The sequence below is a fragment of the Sturnira hondurensis genome, unplaced genomic scaffold, assembly GCF_014824575.4.
Source record: "Sturnira hondurensis isolate 20B ecotype Veracruz unplaced genomic scaffold, ASM1482457v3 Scaffold0006496, whole genome shotgun sequence".
NCBI classification, from domain to species: Eukaryota; Metazoa; Chordata; class Mammalia; order Chiroptera; family Phyllostomidae; genus Sturnira; species Sturnira hondurensis.
In genome coordinates, this window is record NW_028079127.1 from 10,883,528 (window position 1) to 10,896,518 (window position 12,991).

General features: G+C 41.9%; 1 protein-coding gene across 1 annotated transcript in view; it reads left to right on the top strand.

Moving 5' to 3' along the window:
• Positions 1-12,991, top strand: part of PTPRR (protein tyrosine phosphatase receptor type R) — a 252,290-nt gene that overhangs the window by 224,604 nt on the left and 14,695 nt on the right. The window contains 3 exon segments of the mRNA XM_037049448.1: positions 3,158-3,268; positions 4,705-4,862; positions 11,406-11,519. Coding sequence (XP_036905343.1) covers positions 3,158-3,268; positions 4,705-4,862; positions 11,406-11,519 — 383 coding nt within the window.

Below are 12,991 nucleotides of genomic sequence, written 5' to 3' on the forward strand. Positions count from 1 at the left end.
AGTGAGTGCTTAGTATGACAGAATCCCGCGGGTGCATTTCTGAGGCTTGCAATATCTTTTTCTTTAGTTCTGTAATTCTGTGATTCTTTTGCTGCTCTTTTTGTTACAGAACACAGGTCCAAGGGGGACAGTATCTGGCCCACCCAGGGATGCCAAAAACTGTTACAGAGCAATAGCCACCCCCCCACCCCGCCAAGGATGGTATACTAATACCATTTGGACCACTTACTGGGCTTGTCTGTCCACCGCCAGAGGAAGGACATCTCTCAAGGCCAGAGACTTGTGGAAAGGAAAGGAAAGGTTTACTTGAAAATATCCAGGTTTAAAGTAGTGACCCAATGTCCCCATTTAAATATCAAAGGTTTTTTTTGGATACACACAGATGCCCACAGCACTTTCTTCTCCCCCTGCCCTAATTTGGTGTACCATATCTTAGGAAAAGGAGCACACATCCATGTTTCAGGGTGCTGGCATGGTCAGCTGTATCGCTATCCAGGCAGGATCTCTAATTACGCCAAAGTCACCTTCTCATGGCCTACTGGCAAAGAGTTCTTTCACACCTTTTCCAGGCAAAGTCTCTCCTGCTTCCCAGGCTATGCGGCCAAAGGGAGCACCTCAAAGCTGCATGGTACTCTTCTACCAAAGCTGCAGGGGTCTGCACTCTGGTCAAAACCTCATGGTTCTTTCCTCCACATGGCTGGGGGGGGGGGTGCCACTCTGCCAGAAGCGGATGGCGAATCTCTGCTAAAGCTGCATGGTGATTCTCTCTACCCCCAGCTGCGCGGGTCCCCACTCTACCAGAAGCCGCATGGTACTCCTCCAATGGCTGCCCTGTCTGGGTTTTAAATCCCCATTCCAGTGCTCCTTTGCAGCCCCATTTCCAACTCCTCCTACAATCGGCTACACTTGCCAGCATTCCTGTATTATCCAAGTTTACTGGGCTGCCATCATGAGTCTGGGCAGGTGTGGCCCCATGTCACGGAGCCAATCATCTCCAAGCTCTCACGCAGGCACTGTAACTCGAGGGACCTGCCCCCATTTACGCCTTGGGTGGAAGTCACTTCCATCCCCCTGGCTCAGAGCAAGGCCACAGCTATTTAACATCTATGAAGACAGTTAAAGGTTATAGGTATGTTAAATGACCATGCCAGAGGTTAGCTGCAAAGCCTTTGCTGTACAAAACAGCTCTCATTTGCCCTGTTCCTTGTGTCCCTTCCCCAACTCACAGCTGTGGGGGAAGAGGGGAGGACATCTATATGTCTTTCTAATATTCCCTGGACACCTTGAGTTCTGGACTCCATTCCAAATCCCTTTTTAGGGCCCCTCTCTTGGCTGTGCCCCGTTACATTTTGAGTTATATGTTCTTAACTTTTTTCAAGTGTGATCATGTGACTCTGGCAAAAATGTGAAGAAGCGAGTGTCCTGACCGCTGAAAGGTCCCGGTTGAAGGCAACAAGTGAAGGGATTTTCCTATAAATGTTCGTGTGTGTTTGGAAGACAATAAGTGCTATTTAAACAATACCTCTAAGTTAACATTGCTTCCCTGGCGCTTGCAATAAAACATCAACTTTCATACTTTATGTTCTTAATCATTAAAATATGTGGTGAAAAACTTAATATGTCTTTTGCAGTTGATTAAAAGGCAAAATAATGGGTACTTGAATCTCATTTTGCAGTTTTCTTTTAATAATATAGCTCAGATATAATAATATAACATTAATTCATGATCGAATGCATAATGAACGATAATCACTTTGGATCAAAAATCTCAAGGCTAATAATTGTGAAATATAACAACAATAAAAACAGCAGCAACAAGTTGTGAATGCTTTTTCTATGCCTGTCTCGGTTCTAAGTGCTTTCCTTATGGCCAATTGTGAGGGGACTGAGGCCAGAGAGACTGAGTCTCTCACTTACGGATTCATAGCTAGTAAGGAGTAGAACTAAAATGTGAACCTCACCTCTCTGACCCCAAAGATTGCCCCTTAACCACCCTTATTATATTGTCTTGTTTACATTATGATTGGTATTACTGTATGAAACCCTTCAAAGAGGATTTATTTTTAAAATATCTTAAAAATAAGTTGGGCCCTGGCTGGTGTAGCTCAGTGGATTGAGCGCGGGCCTGTGAACCAGAGTATCATGGTTCGATTCCCAGTCAGGGCACATGTCAAGGTTGCAGGCCAGTTCCCAGCAGTGGACACACGAGAGGCAACCATACATTGATATTTCTCTCCCTCTCTCCTTCCCTTCCCCTCTAAAGATAAATAAATTAAAAAATAAATACATTAAAAAAAAATAAGTTGGGTATACATTTATTGTAACTGACCGCATAGGTGAAAAAACCATTGGCCCTGAAAGACATGAAGCCACGGAGCATCCATTGTCATCGCATCTGCTCCACACACACGAGAAACTCCATCCCGCCGCATCTAGCCCATTACATGGACTCTTCGTAGACACTGCCATTCAATGAAGCCGGAAGTGTGACTTGCCTCAACCATCATGAGAAAACATTTATTTCTAGTCATTACATGATAGACGCTAATATTTGGATATTAATGTCTCAATTCTTAATTAAGTTCTTAATTAGCTCTTAATTTTTCTGTGGAGTTTGAGGAAATTCTACCTTTATTTTGGGGGTATGGAATTACTGCTAACAGTGTTTGACAGTGTTTACAAAAATTAATACTTTAATTTTTTTAAGATTTCATTTATTTGTTTTCAGGGAGAGGAGAAGGAAGGGAGAAAGAGAGGGAGAGAAACATCAGTGTATAAGAGAAACATCAATCTGTTGCCTCTCACATGCCCGTAATGGGGGACCTCGCCCACAACCCAGGCGTGTGCCCTGACTGGGGATTGAACTGGCCACCTTTCGGTTTGCAGGCCAGCAATCAATCCACTGGAGCCTCACCAGCCAGGGCAAAAATTGGTACTTTGTTTAAAAAGCAACCTCACTGACATGTAATTTACATGCCATAAAAATCATGTGTGTAATATGTACATTTCAGTGGTTTGGGTACATTTACAGAATTGTAAATATTGATACTTGATTTTCTTGATCAATTAAATAAACGCTGAAATACCTGAATGAGAAATACTCCAGGGCCAATGAGCATCATTAATATTTGCTGTGTTCTTCTTTCTCTTTCATCAGAAATGTGTGCTGTACTGGCCTGAAAAAAGAGGAATATATGGGAAAGTGGAGGTTCTGGTTATCAGTGTAAATGAATGTGATAACTACACTGTTCGAAATCTTGTCCTAAAGGTAAGATTACATGGTTGTAGCCATGTACAAAGCAGATGATAGTAGAGGATAACATTTCTACTTTGAAGTTATTATCCTAATAAGTACTACAGATTTCATTTAAACCAATTAAATAATGTCAAGATGAGAAATTATAACCATTCCCTCGTGTACTTCTTTGTTGTCAGCTACTACTAATATATGGAATGATTAAATTAAATGAGTAGATATTTTAAAAGTTCACTTACTAGGGTGTTGAGATCTTCTACTTTGCACAAAATAAAAGATCTCTTGATTTAACTTTTTGAAAGCCTTTAACTAAAGGCTTGTTCTGCAGACTTTACCATGATTATTTTTAACGTCACTTTGGTCTGTGCAGCCTTAAGGCCTGGAAACTGAGAACAGCAAATCTGTGCTTGTGGGTGGCTGTGGGAGGCAAGACCAGACACAGCGCTGATGACATCTGCAACACTTGGCGTTTCAGTCATTTATAGGGACTTTCCCAGGCCAGATTACATCATAGGAAAATTATCTTATTTAATTTACGGGCAGCAGATGCTAACGAATGTTGCCATGGTATTGTTTCTGCTTCTAGAGAACAGTCACCTCAAAGATCTCAGTCCTGTCTAGAGCCTCACTGAGGCAACACAGTCGTCAAAGGGGAGTGGAGGCAGGGCTGCTGATGGCATAGAGGGAGAAGCCGGGCAGAGGGAGGCACTTACCAAAACCTGCTTTGAAACGTGTGTCCTAAGTGCCTAGTTCACGCCACGACCCCACCACGCACTGAGTTTTGCGATGATATACACGGACCCTCACTCAAATTGTTTCTAGTCTAATGACACCCAGAGACCCTTACTACTGGGAATTTGCACTGCCCTTAAAGATAGAAATTTGGGATTAGTATAGAAGTGTTAGAGTGATGAAATATAAAATCACATGTTTGTATGTTGGATAAAATGTTCATAGTAACCTGTCGGGAATGCTCAAAGAGCAGGAAACGTACTATCTCCCAATTCTTTCTTAGTTACATTTTCATCGACTATTTTGTTCATTATAGTAAACTACAAACACTACTACATTTAGCATATGTTACATATACACTTTCTATACTAAATATATATTCTCATTTTTTCTGATTCTTTTTTAGTTTTTAAATTAAGTTTATTGGGGTAATATTGGTTAATAAAATTATATAGGCTTTACGTATACAGTTCTATAAGACATCATCTGTATATTGCATTGTGTGCATTTCATAGAGGCAGGGCTGTCAAACTTTGATATTAGGATATTTACAGTAACGCTTTTTCAAGGTGAAAGTTCTTCAGAAATCTCCTAGATATTTTTCCCACCTAGAAATATTGCAAGTAATATGGGAATGAGAGAAGGCAGTGCTGTGGTTTGGATGATCTTTAGTAGCACAAGTAAATGAGGCATTTGGTGGCTGTTGCTATTTTCAGCAAGGAAGTCACACCCAACATGTGAAGCATTACTGGTACACCTCATGGCCTGATCACAAGACTCCAGACAGCGCCCAGCCCCTTCTACAACTCATGCTGGATGTGGAAGAAGACAGACTTGCATCTGCAGGCCGAGGGCCTGTGGTTGTCCACTGCAGGTAAGGCCTGAACTGTCCATTCCACCTGAGCAAAGTGCCCGTCCTTTGCAAAGTCATAGAGCACACAGAAGTTGGGTTTTACTACTTGGTTGTGACTTTGTCAGTATATTAAATATTTCTTTTTCTTCCTTTTAATATGTCATATTGATTACACCATTACAGTTGTCCCATTTCCCCTCTTCATTCCCCTCCATCCTGCACATCCACTCCCCCCATTCCTCCCCTTTAGTTCATGTCCATGTGTCACAAGTTCTTTAGATTCTATATTTCCCATACTATTCTTGTCCTCTCCCCTATTTTCTCCCTACCTTTGCTATCTATCCATCTATGCTACTTAGTCTCTGTACCTTCTCCCGCCTTCTCCTTCTCCCATTCCCCTGTTGCTAACCCTCCATGTGATCTTCATTTTTATGGTTTCACTCCTGATCTAGCTGTCCTCTTAGTTTGCTTTTGTTTTAGATGTGGTTGTTAATAACTGAGTTTGCTGTCCTTTCACTGTTCATATTTTTTATCTTGTTTTTCTCAGATAAGTCTTTTCAACATTTCATATAATAAAGGCTTGGGGATGATGAACTCCTTGAATTTGACCTTATCTGAGAAGCACTTTATCTGCCCTTCCATTCTAAATGAAAGCTTTGCTGAATAGAGCAATCTTGGATGTAGGTCCTTGGCTTTCATGACTTGGAATACTTCTTTCCAGCCCCTTCTTACCTGGAAGGTCTCTTTTGAGAAATCATCTAACAGTCTGATGGGAACTCCTTTATAGGTCACTGTCCCCTTATCTCTTGCTGCTTCTAGAATTCTCTCCTTCATTTTAATCTTGGGCAATGTAATTATGATGTGCCTTGGTGTGTTCTTCCTCGGGTCCAACTTCTTCGGGACTCTCTGAGCTTCCTGGATTTCCTGGAAGTCTATTGCCTTTGCCAGATTGGGAAGTTCTCCTTTATTATTTGGTCAAATAAGTTTTCCACTCGTTGCTGTTCCTCTTCCCCTTCTGGTACCCCTATAATTTGGATGGTGGAACATTTAAAGATGTCCTGGAGGTTCCTAAGCCTCTCATTTTTTTGAACTCTTGTTTCTTCATTGTTTTCTCTTTGGTCATTTTTTTCTTCCTTCTGGTCCACTCCATTGATTTGAGTACCAGTTTCCTTCCCATCACTATTGGTTCCCTGTGCATTTTGCTTCATTTCACTTAAAGAAGCCTTCATTTTTTCATCTAATTTGTGACTCAAATCAGCCAGTTCTGTGAGCATCCTATTCACCAGTGTTTTGAACTGTGCATCTGAGAGGTTGGCTATCTCTTTGTTGCTTAGAAGTATTGGCTCTGGGGCTTTGAGCTGTTCTTCTTCTTGAGCCATAATGTTCTGGTCTGATTGCACTTGTTTTGTATGAAGTGAGGAGCCTTAGGTGTTCACCAGGGTGGGGCAACCCCGGTCACTGGGTTGTGATGCTGTATGTGGGGGTGGGGTCAGAGAGGGAGCAATGATGGTTTTTTTCTGCTCTCTCTCAGATTTCGGTCCCCTCTGCTGCTTCCCACAAGCAAATTGGGCCCTTCTGGTGTTGGTTTCCAGATATGTGGGCTTGTGCACCCTCCAGGACCCTGTGGGTCTCTCCAACAAACTCTCTGTGAGCCTGGGAGTCTCTCCCAGCACCTTAACCACCACAAGGTTTTTCAATCAGTGCTTTTAGGCTTTAATTCCCGTCACTGGTGCCCTGGGTTGCGCGGTCTGTCTCACTGCTCACTCCTTTGCCTGGTTTATCTGCGCGCGAATGTGTGACTGTGGTCAGCCAGCCTCCTTGTGCCCTCACTGGGCCCATTGCCACCCCACACCTGGGATCTGCCAACCACTGCCTGTGTACCTGGGTCGGTCTGGCAGCTTTTTCCTGCGCGACCCCACTCCACCAGCTGACGACTCCACCCCTCTTACCAGTCTGAATGAATGGTTTTTTGTTGTCAGCTTTCCGTACAGTTTAATTTTCTCTCTGTTTTGGTTGCGCTGTGGTTTTTAAATATTTGTTGTTCATAAACTTGGTTGTGCGAGGAGGTACAGTATTTCTACCTATGCCTCCATCTTGGCTGGAACTCCAGAAAATGAAATATTTCCTGACATCGGTTAACTTCCTGATATTTGAGTCTTGGACAAAATGATAGTAATGGTGACAATTTTTAGCATTTTTTGCAAACAATGACACAGCAAATGAAATACCACTTCTCAATAAGTGGCTCACGCAACAGAAGCCAATTCCATCCTTTACCTTGAAACTTGTTGTGATTCATCTAGTCTCATTGGTCTAATACACAAGAGAAATGAAAGGATTTTTTTAAGGTTTTATTTATTTATCTTTAGAAGGGAAGGGAAGGAGAGAAGGCGAGAAATATCAATGTATGGTTGCCTCTTGTGAGTCCCCTGCTGGGAACTAGCCTGCAACCCAGACATGTACCCTGACTGGGAATTGAACCACAATCGTGTGGTTCGCAGGCCCACGCTCAATTCACTGAGCTACACCAGCCAGGGTGGATTTTTTGATTACCAGTAGCTTTCTTTGTTGTTTCAAGATGGTGCCTAAACTGTACTTGAATTGTACCTTGGTAACATTTATTATTATTTTACATTTGGTAAAAGCCAGTCAACTATTTTTAAAGTTGTTTCATTGCCTTGGCTGGTGTGGCTCAGTGGTTTGAGTGCCAGCCTGCAAACCAAAAGGTCACTGGTTTGATTCCTGGTCAGGACAGATGCCTAGTTTGTGGGCCAGGTCTTCAGTTGAGGGCGTGCAAGAAGCAGCTAATCAATGTTTCTCTTCCTCTCTCTCTCCCTTCCCCTTTCTCTAAAGATAAATAAATAAAATCTTTTAAAAATTACTTTTAATGAAAAGCAGATGGAAATAAATTATGAAATGGTAGGTGGGCAAGTGGTGGTTCTCCAAAAGAAAAGCAAAGTTCTGTTACCAGAACATGGGTTACTAGAGGATAGGCCAACAACAGCAACAGATGGCCCTGGACAGTGTAGCTCAGGTGGTTGGTGTGTCGTGTCCATGGGCCAAAATCTTATGGGTTCAATTCCAGGTCAGGGCACATGTCTAAGTTGCGGGTTCAGTCCCCAGTCAAGGGTTTATAGGAGAGGCAAGAGATCAATGTTTCTCTCTCACATCAATGTTTCTCTCTCTCTTTTTCCCTCCCTCACCTTCCTTTCCCCACTCTCTAATCAATGGGCATGTCCTCTGGTGAGGATTCAAAAACACAAAAAAAGCAACTGATGTCCATGTTGGTCCTCTTCCCTAATGTCTGGCTTAAAGCTCTCCTCTCATAACTGATACCTCATCCCCATTGTTTTCCTTTTAGTGTGCCCAAACTAAAGCAAATATTTTAATGTTATCTCAGGAACTAGTCATTTATTCTTTGTACTTTCTCAAAATTCTGTAATTTGTGTTGCTTCATTTAATATCATAAGTCTTATAAGATAGTTCTTGATACTATGTTTAATAAACAAAATATGTTATTTAAGATGATAATTTTAGCCTTCTTTTTGAACCTTTGTGATTTAATTAAAAGTAAAATTTATGTCTACTTATTCAACAGCATCATTACCCAGTTTTTTGCATTTAGCATTACCCTAAACTTAGCTTGGGGCCAAGGGAAAGCGACTTAATTGGCCATCCCTTAGGCTGGAATGGTCTCCCACCCCAAACCATAAAACACTCATAATATCTAAAATCAACTAGCCACTTTTCCTATAAAACCAACTCCCCTTCTAATTAGTATTTCTAAGAATGAGGCCATCTTTTTTCTGGGGATTTAACCACCAAGGTTGACAGTTATCTTTGGCCTTCTCTTCTCGTAATTCCAGCCTCAGTATCTAATCAGTCACCCAAATGGCTTTCCCTTCAAAGGTCCCATTATCATCACTTCCTGTCCAGCCACCAAAGTTCAAGCCTTTATGACCCCACTTGCATATTTTAGAAGTAGTCAGCTAATTGCACACACACCCCACTTCCCCATGGCCACCCTCACTGTGGCCTACCCAAAGCACTCCTCTTGGACAAGGCTCTAAAACTCTCAGCACATGGAGCCCATGCTCAAAACTTCTCAATGGCTTCCCATTGCCTAACGCAAACGTTCTTAACTTTGGGTCTGTGGATGTGCTATAGGAGTCAGTGAACTCCTTGAAGTTACTTACACAAATTTGAGTGCCTAAAATTATGTGAATTTTTCTGAGAACTGAAACTTCCTAGTTTTCATTAAATTCTCCAAAAAGGAAGTTTTAGAGGCTGAAGTCCAAACCTCTCTCCATATAAGGCCCGCATAAGCCTCAGTGGACCTTCCCAGCTTATTTCCCACTGTTTCTCTAAAATAACTTTCTGTTCTCTACTCATTGTCTCATATCATGTGTCCTGTTCTGTAGCAGTTTTTTCCTTAAGCCTTTTTCATGCATGGAACATTTTCTCTCATTCATGATAACCAAAATGCCTGCCTTTTACATGGCATAGTTCACATCCTATCTCTTTAATGAAACAAATGCTCTATAGACACATCAACGAAAAAGAGCCCATTCTACTTCTGAATTCCTTTACACTCACATTTAACAGAAACAAGTTCCAAATGGGAGAAATAATGCTATCTCGGTGCCAAGAGGGGAGCTTTTAATTCAACCTGAAAGGATATGCCCCTGGCTGGTGTGGCTCAGCTGGTTGGAATGTCATCCCATAAACTGAAGGTTGCAGGTTCGATTCCCTGTCAGGGCACCTACCTAGGTTGTGGCTATGATCCCCAGCTGGGGCATGTGCAGGTGGCAGCCAATTGATGTTTGTCTCTTACATCAATGTTTCTCTCTCTCTCTCTCTCTTTCTCTCTTGGGAGAGGAAAAAACAACCAGGAGAATTGAAGAAAGCCTTTAAGCATTGGAATAATGTTGAACAGGATTTTTAAAAATGACCAGTGTTTGCGGTCTTAAAAGGTGGTAGGGAGGGCATTTTTGACTGAAGAAATATCTTTAACACAGAAAGGAAAATTGGAAAACAGCAGGCCTTTTTTTTTTTGCAATTATCTGTGTAAATGAAAAAATGGCACAAAGGATATAAGGAGGACAGTAAAAAAACATAAAGCTTGAAAGTTACTCACATTCCTATGTTTCAAGGTTATGGACACCGTGGCAGGGAACCTAGAACCACTGGGAGCCAATAACGGTTTTGAGAAGTAGGTACTATGATCAGGTCCCTAGCTGCTGTTTGCATCATGAACTAGCCTAGGAAAAGACTGGAGACTTTGAAACCATAATGAGATTGTTGCTAATCATGAAGTAAGGAGATGTTGAACATGTGAGCATAGTCTATAGAACGGAAAGCGTAGATCATGAAAGTTCCATAGAGGTGAAAATATGTAAGAATTGGTAACAGAGTCAATATGGGAGGTCAGAGGGAGCGATGGGCTCCAAGGTTCCAGAGCTGGAAACGTGTGGCTGACTGGTAGTGCCATGGAGGGAAAAGGTCATTAGCTCCGTGTTGGATGCACTGAATTGAAGCAAGTGCAAAGCAGTAACCTCAAGATTCCCAACTAAGAGATGGAAAGCCAGTCTGGAGTTTAGGAGAAACTTAAGGAATATGAGTGTAGGTTTAAGAAAAATTTACATAAAGAGCCCTGGCTAGTGTAGTTCAGTGGATTGAGCATGGGCCAGCAAACCTCACAATCACAGTTCAATTCCCAGTCAGGGCACATGCCTGGGTTGCAGGCCAGTTCCCAGCAGGGGACTCACGAGAGGCAACCATACATTGATATTTCTCTCCTTCTCTCCTTCCCTTCCCCTCTAAAGATAAATAAATAAATAAAATCTTTTTTAAAAAAGAAAAATTTACAAAAGACTATCAGTGGTTGAAAAGGCTAAAAGAGAGAGACAGACAGACAGAAGGATAAAGGGCTTGTTAGGCTAATGACAGGCTGGCTGGAGCCGATGAATGTGTAAACCCTCCTGGGCAGATAGTGTTTCGATTCAACTATAAATGACTTACAAATATGTGGGTCTAGCTACTTCTTCTCTCCTAAACTTAATGGAATCTTTAGTTGTTCACAAGAATCTTCAACATCGGTGTATCCACAACCAAACTCTCTCATTCCAGACTCCACCTTCATCGCATTGGGACTACCCTCCTTTCAATTCAGATCACCTCTGACTTCTTGCTTTTCTGGCTGTTCAACTCCAGTCCTCCAGACTCACGTTCATGACGTGTCTAAGTGCTTCCCCTCTTTCCAGTGCTCATTCCCAATCAAGGCCCTGATTATTCTTTGTAGGACAGTTACAATGCCTTTTTACTATTCTCCCCACTGGACACTTCCCTCCACCCCCCTCATCCTACTACACGTAACTAAACGAACGAATGTGTTCAAGCCCTTCGCTTAGAGCCTGGGTGGTAATATTCAGGTGGTGAGAGCTGTCGTTGTCACATTGTTATTAATCCTCGCTGTTGTTTCACATTTCAAAGTACATTTTTAAATATATATTTTATCTTTGCTATTTTTCTCCCACCTTTTCATTCTTCGTCCTTTCTTTTCAGTGCAGGGATAGGTAGAACAGGATGTTTTATCGCCACATCCATTGGCTGTCAGCAGTTGAAAGAAGAAGGAGCTGTGGACCCACTGGGCATTGTCTGCCAGCTTCGTGTAGACCGGTGAGTGTCTGGGGGGGGGAGGGGGTCACGGGGACTTCAGAGCAGCGTTGTCTGTCACAACCTGCGTGGAGCAGCCTGACTTGCAAACGTCGTAAGCTCCAGAGTCCTAAATCTCTATAGTGACTCCTGTAACATGTTTAAGAATGTGCATTGCGTTAAAAAGTCATCAGAAAAGTGCTATTTGCAGCACTGACCATCAAGAGTCCAAAACCAAAAGCTTATGCTTAATCGTTCCGTCTCTGACCCAGGTCACTTATGGTGGTCACTGTTCCTTCCTAGTCTTGCATCCCTGTTCCTTTCCACATAGTCTGTATTTTCATTTGACTTAACCAAATCATCACTTTAGAACCTTGATGTTTTAAAATGAGATCTTTGTCATATTACCAAGAGTCCCCCCTTTTAGTCTAGTTTTTTTAATGGTGAAAAATGCATACAATAAAACATACCATCTGAGCCATTTTTTATTTATTGGGTAGCATCTTGGTGGGTGTAAAGTGAAACAGCCACTTTCATGTAGAGATCTTTTGATTACCTTTGTGATGATCTCTATAAGAAATTTTTCTTCCTTTCTCCACAATTAAGTAAAGGGATCGTTGAGTCAGTGATGGGAAAAGTGAACAGGCGCTCCTTTAGAACAGACACAGAGAAAGACACACATGAGCAGCCAACCTCTCTTCTGTATTCAGTGTGCTAAAGCAGAAGAGCTATCCTGAGAGGCTGAAATACTGTGCTCTCTTCTTGTATTCATACAGTATTGATTAGTCCCCTCCCATGCCCAAGGCATTGCTCCAGGTGCTGCAAGTACAGCGTTGGACCAATGAGTGGGGCTCCACTGTCCTAGACTTTACGTGTCAACAGGGAGGGGGGACATAATAAAGAAGCTAAGAAATAAACGGGAAAATTGCAGCCAAAGGTAAAAGCTGTGAGAGAGTGAAAAAAGGAGAGCTCTTGCTCTATGACCTAGGGTCTCCTAAAAGTAAAACTAGAGTCGTCTTCTCAGATTCATTTAGTTAACATTTATTGATCACCTACTATGCGCTAAGTCCTTGGATTTTAATGAGACAAAATGATTTTTTTGAAACTTCAAGGAAATAATATATATAAAGCACTTAGAACAGTTTGTCACATAATAAGCCTTAAGTAAATGTTCATTGTGTTGTTATTACCTTCGTTATTATTAAAATTATGAAGAAAGTTTCCCCTCTCTCTAAAAATGAAACATTCAAATACCTCTTCGTGGATAACATTTTTCCTCCCCGCTCCTTGTCTCCTTTTAAATAATAATTTCTCAGTATTTGTATGTGTATCTTTCCTCTATTTTAACTTTGGCTTATTAGAGGCTGTTCATCATGGTGGTTAGGACACTGGGCTCTGGGGACAGATCGATTGCCTGGGTTTGCATCACAGTTCCCACCATTTTCTGGTTATGTGGCCCTGGGCAAGTTGTAAGACTTCCCCATGCCTTGGTTTTC